We start from the raw sequence: 10,064 nt of genomic DNA, 5'->3' as shown, positions 1-10,064 counted from the left end.
GGTGATGGGGATGTCCATGCCCTGTCCCGCAGTGACAGCCCAGGGACCCAAAGGGACAGCCGTGCCCTGCCCCATGGTGACAGCCTGGGGGATGAGAGGGATACCCATGTTGTGCCCCGTGGTGGCAGCTCAGGGGATGACGGAAACGCTCATGCCCTGCCTACGGTGACAGCCTGGGATAGATGGGGATGTCCATGTCCTGCCCCATGGTGAACAGCCCAAGAACCCAAGAGAACATCCATGTCCCGTCCCACGCTGACAGCGGGGGGGATGTCGGATGTTGGGGACACCCGTGCCCCGTCCCACCGTGACAGCCGGGGGGGATGTCGGATGTTGGGGACACCCTTCACTCCCTCACTGACAGCCGGGGGGATGTCAGATGTTGGGGACACCCGTGCCCCGTCCCACCGTGACAGCCCCAGCGCCCCACGTGCCCCCGTAGCCCCGCGCGCCCCCCTTACCCCGGCCCCGCCCTCATTCACCCCGAGCCCCGCCCCGCCCCTCCCGACCACGCCCACCCCAGGCCACGCCTCCATTCTCTCCGGCCCCGCCCCCCCCCGGCGGCCGCGCCGGCGCCGTGCTCCCGCCCGGCCATCCCCGCCCGGCCATCCCCGCCGGAGCCGCAGCGGCAGGGCCGGGGCCGGGGCCGGGGCCGGGGCCGGGGAGAGGGCAGGGCCGGGCCGGGGGCAGGGCAGGGCAGGGCCGGGCCTGGCGCGGCGCCGGGCGGTGCGGCTGCATGAGGTTGATGCTGCTGTGCTGCACCTGGAGGGACGAGCCTATGGGAGAGGACGAAGGTGCGTGACCCCCCCCCCCCCCGCCCCCGGGCCGCCCCCTCCCACCCCCGCCTGACTCAGCGCTTCCGCCGCCACTGGGGCCCCGCGACCCCCCACCCCCCCCCCCGGCTCACCCTCACCCCTCAGCCAGCCTGCGGCCTCCCCGCATCCTCTCCGCACCCTCGCGTCCCCCCTTGCATCCTTACGTCCTCCCTGCACCCACCGTCCAGACTACGTCCTCCCCACATCCCCCCCTGCACCCCCTCATCCAGCTTCCATCCTCCCTATGCTCCCCATCCAGCCAGCATCTACCCCTGCCCCCACAAATCACACCCTGCACCTCTCATCCAGCCCACATCACCCCCTGCATCCCCACTGCACCCCTCCTCTAGCCTGCATCCCCCTTGTGCCCCCACATCTCCCCTTGCACCCCCTGTTCAGCCTGCATCTGCCCCCTGCATTCCCCATCCAGCCTGCATCACCCCGTGCACCCCTGCAGCCCCCAACTGCACCCCCCTTCCAGCCTGCAGCCCCCCACATCCACAAGGTCCATCTCCAAATCCCTCTGTGCACCCCCCTTTCAGCCTGCAGCCCCCATGCACCCCCACATTACCCCCTGCACCCCTCATCTAGCCCACATCAGCCCCTGCATCCCTCCTGCACCCCCACATCTCCCCCTGCACCCCATATCCAGCCTGCATCCCCCCCTACATCCCTCCCTGCACTGCTCTCCAGCCTGCATCCCCCCCTGCACCCCCATCCAGCCCGCATCCCTATCTGCACCCTCCCTGCACCCCCACGTTCCCACATCTCCCCCTGCATACCCCGTGTTCCCCTATGGCACCCCATCCTGCCTGCACCCCTTCTGCATCCCCACCCCCTGCACCCCCACATCCCCCTCCAGCCTGCACCGCGGCCTGCACCCCATAAACACCCTGCAGCTCCCTCCCTGCACCCCGATATCCCCCCATAACCCCTATCCCTTCTGTCTCCTTCCCTGGACCCCCATATTGCCCCGCTTCACCCCCTGTGTGCCCTGGCACCCCTTTCCATCCTGCAGTCCCCCATCCAGCACCCATCCCGCACCCCCCTGTGTCCCTGCACTGCTCCTGCACCACATCCATGCTGCATCCCCCAGCACCTTGTGTCCTTGCACCCATCCTGCACCCCTCTGTGTGACCCCATGCACCCTGCATCCCCCAGCACCCGTCCTGCACCCCTCTGTTTCCCTCCATGCACTTTATGTCCCATTGGATCCCTCCTTTACATCCCTTCCATCCTGCTCCCCCTCGTATCCCCCATACCATCCTTCATCCCCCCCTGCATCCCCCCTTCACCCTCTGCCCCCATCCTGCACCCCTTCATACCCCTGCACTCTGTGTACCCATCCTTTACCCCCCTGCACCCATCCTGCACCCCTGTGTCCCTCCCTGCACCCATCCTGCACCACTTCACCCCCCTTGCACCCTCTGTCTCCATCCTGCACCCCTGCATCCCATCCCTCCCTACCCCCGTCCTGCACCCCATCATCCCCCACACACCAGTGGGTGTCCCCCATCCTGCCCCTCCTGCACACCCAGCTGCGAGCACCCAGGCACCCCTCCATCCCCAGCATCTCTGTGCCCCCCCAACATCTGTCCTGCCGCTCAGCACCCTGCTGTGTCCCCACCACCCCCCACCCCTGTGCTGGCCGAGCCCTGCATCCCCTCCAGCACCTCCGTGGGACACCCCTGGGTCCCCAACGCCACCCCCTGTGCCCCCCAGCAACCTCTGCACCCCATATGCGCCCCTGTGGGCACCCAGCACCCCCGGTGATGCGGGCACCCACAGCAGCGTCCCCAGGGGACGGGGGCTCTGGAGGTGGCACCACCTCGCTGATGCCCTGCCCTGTCCCCACCCCCGGGGACATCAGTGCCACGACCTTGTCCCTGTTACGGGATGACGGGTGGTGGTGGGGGGGTGGGTGCATATTCCTCCCCCTGGGGAGAGGGACCTAATCCTGGATGTACCTGGGTGCTGCTGGCAGGGTGACAGCCCTGTCCCCCTCGTGTCCCCCCACCTCCATCCAGGGACCGACCTGCCGGTGTGTGCGAGCTGCGGGCAGGGCATCTACGATGGGCAGTACCTGCAGGCGCTGAACGCCGACTGGCACGCCGACTGCTTCCGGTAGGAGCCCGCGGTCCAGCCGGGATGGCCTCGGGGACACAGGATGCTCCGCAGGGACAGGGACCGCAGATTCCCCCCGCCCCTGCTCCGGCCGTGCCACGGACTCGTGTGGGGCCATCGCACGCACCCCGATGGCTGCGTGTCCTCCGGCAGTGCAGGCAGCGGGGCAGTGCAGGCAGCGGGGCAGTGCAGGCAGCGGGGCAGTGCAGGCAGGGCTCCCTGCGTGATGCCAAGCCTGGCAGAGGGCTCTGCTGCTCGCACGACGCTGTCCCCCTGCGCTGTCCCTTCCCTCCCAGTGACCCAGTGACGGGGGGGGTGCGTGGGGCTGATGTCACCCGGCCCCCTCCCTCCCTGTTTCCTCTTTCACTCGTGCCCTCCCGGCAGCTCGAGCGGTGGGAGCCACCGAGGAGGAGGAAGGTCTCGGGTTGGGGGACGCAGGGGGTGGCGGGGACGTGGCGGGGGTCCCCGTGGGGCCGGGGGTGCCGAGCGCGGCAGGGCACCAGGGCGGTTCCCCCCCGTCCCGTGGAGGATGCTGGTGGCGGTGCTGAGGAAGAGCCGCGTCCTGAGCGCTGGAGCCAAGTGAGTGGGAGTGGGTTGGGCCGGACTCTGCACCCCCCCGGACCCCCGGGCTGCTCTGCCTGTCCCCCCCCCCCCATGCTCGGCTCCCCGCCCCCCTCCCCGGCCATCAGCCCCGGCGAAACCTCTGTGGGGGCCACAGCTGGATCCGGCCCCCCCACGGGAGACCGGCTTCCGGCAGCTCCGGGCTGGGTGCAGAAGCCTTCCTCCTCCTCCTCCTCCTCCTCCTCCTCCTCCTCCTCCTCCCGCTCCTTCTGCTCTTCTCCCCCGCCCTTTCCCCGCTTGCAGCCGTGGAAGGGAGCGTGGCCCTCAGCCCGGTCACGCGTGGGAGGCGGAGGGATGCGGCTGCCCCGTGGGGCGGCGGCGGCAGCGCAGGGGTTAAGGGGGCGGGGCCGCGCAGCCCCCCCCCCCCCTTGGCCACCGCCCCCCCCACACCCCCCAGGCCCAGGGGAGGCTTCGGGCTGCGCAATGGGGCGGTGGAGTCCTCGCGCGGTGACGTCATGGGGTGGGGAAATTCCACGCCGTGACATCACGCCTCTTTCGTATTCCACCCGCGCGTGGCGCCCGTCCCTGGCTGAGGCGCTGGAGGGGGGGCGGGGGGGACTGCGGCAGTCCCTGTGCACCCCCCCCATACAGCAACCCCCTATAGCATCCCCTGCACCCCCCTGCACCCCCTACAGCAAATCCCCTATAGCACCCCTGCACCCCCCTGCGCCCCCCTGCTGCAGCACCCCATTGCACGGCACCCCTGCCCCTGCACCCCCCAAAACTCACAGCTCCCTCTGCACCCCTGGGCGCACCTTCCCATTGCACAGCCCCCTGCACCCCCCCCCCAGCCCCCTGCGCCCCACCTTCCCTGCACCCCCATCGCCCCCCGCAGCACCCAGGGCGTTGCGCCCCAAGGCTGGCACCTCCGTGACCAGGGTGGCACGTCCCTCTGTGTGTCCGTGACCAGGCTGGCACCTCCCTCCCCATGCCTGCCCTGCCTTGTGTCCCCCACCCTGTCCCCATCCCCCCCCCCCCGGGGTCCCCGCACGTCCCCGCACCACCCGCCTGTGCTGGCACCCCCGGAGCCGCCTGCTGCCACCCTGGGGACGGTGACACACGGATGCGGTGGCCCTGCAGCAGGGTAGGAAACAGGGGAAGGATCTCGCGCAGAGACCGTGGGGTGCACGGGCACTGGTTCTCCCCGGGGTGGCGATGGGGATGGGGTGACAAGGGGGTCCCCGTCTCCTTGCTACAGGTGCTGCGAGTGCGGAGCCTCGCTGTCCCACCAGTACTACGAGAAGGATGGGCGCCTGTACTGCAAGAAGGATTACTGGGCGCGCTTCGGGGAGCTCTGCCACGGCTGCTCCGAGCAGATCACCAAGGGGCTGGTCATGGTGAGCGCCGGGGGGGCCCCGGTGGGGGGCAAGGAGCCCTGACCCACGGCTGAGCTCCCTGGCAAGGGGGCGAGGTGGGGAGGGGGTGCAGACAGGACTCTGGGGGTGGCTGAGGTGTCCCCACGTTGGGGTGCGGGGGGGGGGGGCTCGGGGCGGTGGGGAGACGTCCCAGCAGCCAGCCCCAGCCTGGTGGCACGGCTGTCCCCGCCACTCCACGGCTCAGCCTGCCCTTCCCTTAGCCCTGGTGCACCCATGGGTGCTCCCAGCACCACCCACACTCGGTGTCCCAGATGCCCAGGTCCCCAGGGCTGATGGTATCTGCCCGCAGGTGGCCGGGGAGCAGAAGTACCACCCCGAGTGCTTCAGCTGCCTCAACTGCCGCACGTTCATCGGGGACGGGGACACCTACGCGCTGGTGGAGCGCTCCAAGCTCTACTGGTATGTCCCAGCCCGGGGGCGGGGGGGGGGGTGTGCCAGGGGACGTGTTTCCCCCCCACCCACCGTCCCCCTCTCGGCCCCGCAGCGGGCACTGCTATTACCAGATGGTGGTGACGCCCGTCATCGAGCAGATCCTGCCGGATTCGCCGGCTTCCCGCATCCCGCACACCGTCACGCTCGTCTCCATCCCCGCCTGCTCCGACGGCAAACGCGGCTTCTCCGTCTCCATCGACCAGGGCTGCGGCACTGAGCACCCCCGCACTGTCCGCGTCCGAGAGTGCGTCTGTGTCCCCTCTGCCACTGTCCCCTCCCCGGGGCTGGGGGCATCCCACGTCCCTTCTGCTGGTGGGATCCACCCCGCAGAGACCTTTTGGGGTGGGAGGGTGAGGGATGGGGCTGGTGTGTCCCCATCGGCTGGGGGTGGCCAGAGGGGACCGTGGTGGCGTGTGCCCAACTGCTAGGGTGGTTTGTGGGGTCCGTGGTGGCATCAGGGGTGTCCCCGGCCATCAGGGTGGCTTGGGGGTGACATGCTGCCATCGCCCCATCCATTGGGGTGGGCTGTGGGTGCTGGGCTGGCATGTCCTCGTATGCTTGGGATGGCTCGTGGGTACCGTGCCAGCACATCCCCATCCAGGAGGAGTGACTCGTGGGCAACATGCCTGCGTGTCCCCATCTGGTAGGGGTCACCTGTGGGCTGCATGCCTGCGTGTCCCCAAGTAGCAGGGGTGACTTGTGGGTACCGTGACTGCGTGTCCCCATCCCGGAGGGGTGACTCATGGGTACCGTGACAGCCTGGCCCCATCAAGCAAGGGTGGCTCGTGGGCAGAGGTCCTGTGTCCCCATCTGGTAGGGGTGACCCGTGGGCAGCGTGCCTGCGGGTCTCTGTCTGGCAGGGGTGGCTCGTGGGCAGGTCGCCTGCACGTCGCCCTCTCGCAGGGGTGACTCGTGGGTACCGTGACAGCATGTCCCCATCTGGCAGAGGTGACTCACAGGGGACACGACAGCCTGTCCCCATTGGCTGGGGTGGCTCGTGGGCAGTGCCCCAGCACATCCCCACTCCTGACGGTGTCGGGGCCGGGGAATTGACCCCGCTGCCTGCTGGCCCTGCAGGGTGGATCCAGACTGCATCAGCCCTGACATGAAGAACTCCATCCACGTGGGCGACCGCATCCTGGAGATCAATGGCACCCCCATCGGCCACGTCCCCCTGGACGAGGTACGCTCCCCCCCGGGGTGTCCCCGCCACCGGCCCCCCTCCTGGGGATGCCCCCAAACCACCCCTGCCATCCTTTTCTGCCCCCAGATCGACCTGCTGATCCAGGAGACCAGCCGCCTGCTCCAGCTGACCATTGAGCACGACCCCCACGAGCCCCTTGCCCGCGAGTCGGGGCTTGCCTGCAGCCCCCTGCCCGCCTCGTGCAGCCCCCTGCGCTCCCCGGCCCCCCCACCCTGCGGGGACCCCGGCGCCATGCGCCAGCGGACCGTCATGTAAGGCCCCCGGCTCGCCCGCCTCCCCTCTTGGGGTCTCTCCTTGGGGTTGACCCTCTGTCCATCTGTCCGTCCATCCCGCAGGAGGAGCTGCAGCACAGACAAGTCTCCGGGCTCCGGCTCGGTGGGCTCGCCCGCATCCCAGCGCAAGGACATCGGCCGCTCCGAGTCGTTGCGCGTCGTCTCCCGCGCCCATCGCATCTTCCGCCCCTCCGACCTGATCCACGGCGAGGTGCTGGGCAAGGGCTGCTTCGGCCAGGCCATCAAGGTGGGGCTGGGTGGTCACAAGTGTCATGGGCATGAGGGTCTCAGCTCCCCGGGATGGAGGGAGGAGGGGGGTGTCATCTCCCCTGGGGTGTCCCAGAGGTGGGGGTAGCAGCGGGGAGCTGGTGGCTCATCCCCTGCGCTCCCTGCCAGGTGACGCATCGGGAGACGGGCGAAGTGATGGTCATGAAGGAGCTGATCCGCTTTGATGAGGAGACGCAGAGGACCTTCCTGAAAGAGGTGAGCATCCCCTTTCTTTAATCCCCCTGATTTGGGGTGACACACGAGGGATGGGGCTGTCTGGACCCCCACCCTGACATTGGGTGCTGAGCATGACCCCTGGCGTGGGGGTGGCCAGGCACCGTGGGGTACAGGCAGCCCTGCCCGTTTAACGGGGAACACGTGAGCAGTGGGTCTGTCCGGGTGGGTGCCGAGTGCCTCGGGGTGTCACCGGCGTGGGGGGGTCCTGCAGGTGAAGGTGATGCGCTGCCTGGAGCACCCCAACGTGCTGAAGTTCATCGGGGTGCTGTACAAGGAGAAGAGGCTCAACTTCATCACCGAGTACATCAAGGGGGGCACCTTGAGGGGCCTCATCAAGAGCATGGTGAGCACGGGGGGGACAGCTCAGCCCCCCACCACCCCACAGCCTCAGTGGGGCTGGGGACCCCTCTCCTCTCTTCTCTGGCAAATCCATCCTCCTGCCCCCAGGACAGCCAGTACCCCTGGAGCCAGCGGGTCAGCTTCGCCAAGGACATCGCCGCCGGCATGGTGGGTGCCACTGGGGGAGCGGGTGGGTGGGATGGGTGCTGATGGGTGGGGGAACCGTGGGGAGGGGGTGCTCCTCGCTTTCATCCCATCCTTCCCCCAGGCCTACCTCCACTCCATGAACATCATCCACCGTGACCTCAACTCTCACAACTGCCTTGTGCGGGAGGTGAGTCCCATCTCGGTGGTGTCCTCCCCCCGGCTGGGTGGGGGTCTCGGGCCCCTGCGCGGCTCCCCCCATGCCTCACCCCTCTCCACCCACCCAGAACAAGAGTGTGGTGGTGGCTGATTTTGGGCTGGCGCGGCTGATGGTGGACGAGAAGAACCAGCCCGAACATCTCAAGAACCTGAAGAAACCGGATCGCAAGAAGCGGTACACGGTGGTGGGGAACCCGTACTGGATGGCCCCCGAGATGATCAATGGTGAGCCTGGCCGCGGTGCCGGGGGGGCACGTGGCCAGCCAGGACTCTGTCCCCAAGCAGGGGACACTTGGTGGGACACGACGTGTGGCATGGCCTGACCCACCTGTCCCCGCAGGAAGGAGCTACGATGAGAAGGTGGACATCTTCTCCTTCGGCATTGTCCTGTGCGAGGCAAGTACCATTGGGGTCCCCCCCTTGGGCTGGGGGTCCTCATTGTGTTTGGGGTCCCCCCTCGGGGCTGAGCCCACTCCCCCCTCCTGCCCTCCCCCAGATCATTGGCCGGGTGAGCGCTGACCCCGACTACCTGCCCCGCACCACCGACTTCGGCCTCAACGTCAGGGGCTTCCTGGACCGCTACTGCCCCCCCGCCTGCCCCCCCAGCTTCTTCCCCATCGCCGTCTGCTGCTGCGACCTGGACCCCGAGAAGCGGTGAGCGGTTGGGACGCGTCCCCCGGGGGGGGGCTGGGGGGGCCTGCTGTGGGGACAGGGGGACGGGCCAGCAGAGCTGCCACGTGTCCCCCACCATGTCCCCCCCCTCCTTCTCGCTCAGGCCATCCTTCAGCAAGCTGGAGCAGTGGCTGGAAACCCTCCGCATGCACCTGGAGATCCACCTGCCGCTGAGCTCCCAGCTGGAGCAGCTGGACCGAGCCTTTGGGGAGACGCACCGACGGGGCGAGGGCGGGCTGCCCGCACCCCCCCGATAGACCCCCCCCCCCCCACCCCACCTGCACCCCCTCTGAAGCTGCGGAAGAAGGAGCTGCACCCGCCGCCAGCGTCTCCTCCAGCTGCCACCACCCCCGGGGCTGGATCCCTGGGGCTCCCCGGACGAGCCCCCCACCCCGGCTCCTCTGCACGGGCTGCCTGTGCTGCTGCCCGCACCGCTGCCCGCACCGTCCCTGGGAGCTGGCTCTCCCCGGGGCTGCACAGCCCCTGCGTCCCCCCCCCACGCCGTAGCTATTACCCCCAGGACAAGCCCGGCCGGCCGCACCGCGGGGACTGTCCCCGTGTCCCCCCCTGCCCCGGCTCGCTTCGCCTTTGCACGCCCGGGAGCTGCGCGGCCGCTGCACCCCCACGAGCCCCGTGGGCTCCCCCATACAGAGCCGCGGCCTCGCGGCGGTGCCTTGGCTTTCTGTGAACTTGCACTGCGACACAGGAGGGACCCCCCTTCCCTTTGGGGGGGTACACGGCCCCCGGCCCCCCTGGGGCAGCGTGGGTCCTGGGGCAGCCTCGTAGCAACACCCTCATCCTCGGCCGGCCCCTCTCACGCTGCTTCTGCTGGCACCCTGGGCTTGGGGGGCTGCCAGCACCCCCGGCCGAGCGAGGAGTCCACGGAGGGGGGACACCCCCGTGGCGTGGGGACAGGCACGTAGCGATCCCCGCTGCCCCCGCGTCCCTGCTGCCCGTGCTAATCCGTGACCGCGCATCCCTGGGGACAGCGCCGGGTGGTCCAGAGGGATGCGGGGATGTGGCTCATCTTGGTCCCCTTGACCTGGGGTGGTTTTGGGGTGTGGGGGAAGTTGCGCCGTGCGGTGCTTTTCATGCTCTTTATTCAGGTTCATTTTTCTGTAAGATATTTAAAGAGAAGAGTTTGTATTATTTTTTCATACGACGTAGCGTTTGCCATTTGTCACTGCCTCGGTTCTGCTTTCCTGAAGGGATGAAACTGTGAAGCCTCTCCGCGCACTTTTGCCCGGGAAGTCCAAGGCGACGTCCTCTCCGGAGGCGGGAAGGGAGCTCAAACTGTGATGTACCCCGAGCCGTGAGTCAATAAATCCTTCCCTGCTCGCTG

At 68.8% G+C, this 10,064-nt stretch overlaps 1 protein-coding gene across 1 annotated transcript; it reads left to right on the top strand.

Annotated features, from left to right (window-relative positions):
- The first annotated feature begins 556 nt into the window (after positions 1–556).
- Positions 557–10,064, top strand: LIMK1 (LIM domain kinase 1). The gene is given in 16 exon segments (XM_075771684.1): positions 557–794; positions 2,843–2,939; positions 4,759–4,897; positions 5,226–5,335; positions 5,421–5,612; positions 6,446–6,551; positions 6,639–6,823; positions 6,908–7,091; positions 7,241–7,327; positions 7,560–7,691; positions 7,796–7,855; positions 7,956–8,021; positions 8,119–8,275; positions 8,391–8,494; positions 8,496–8,704; positions 8,826–10,064. Coding segments are annotated over 16 exon segments (2,040 nt in total). The 5' UTR covers positions 557–736; the 3' UTR covers positions 8,980–10,064.

This window comes from Balearica regulorum, chromosome 19, assembly GCF_011004875.1.
Source record: "Balearica regulorum gibbericeps isolate bBalReg1 chromosome 19, bBalReg1.pri, whole genome shotgun sequence".
NCBI classification, from domain to species: Eukaryota; Metazoa; Chordata; class Aves; order Gruiformes; family Gruidae; genus Balearica; species Balearica regulorum.
Note: the sequence above shows the minus strand (reverse complement) of the source record. Positions and strands in the feature narration are given on the sequence as shown.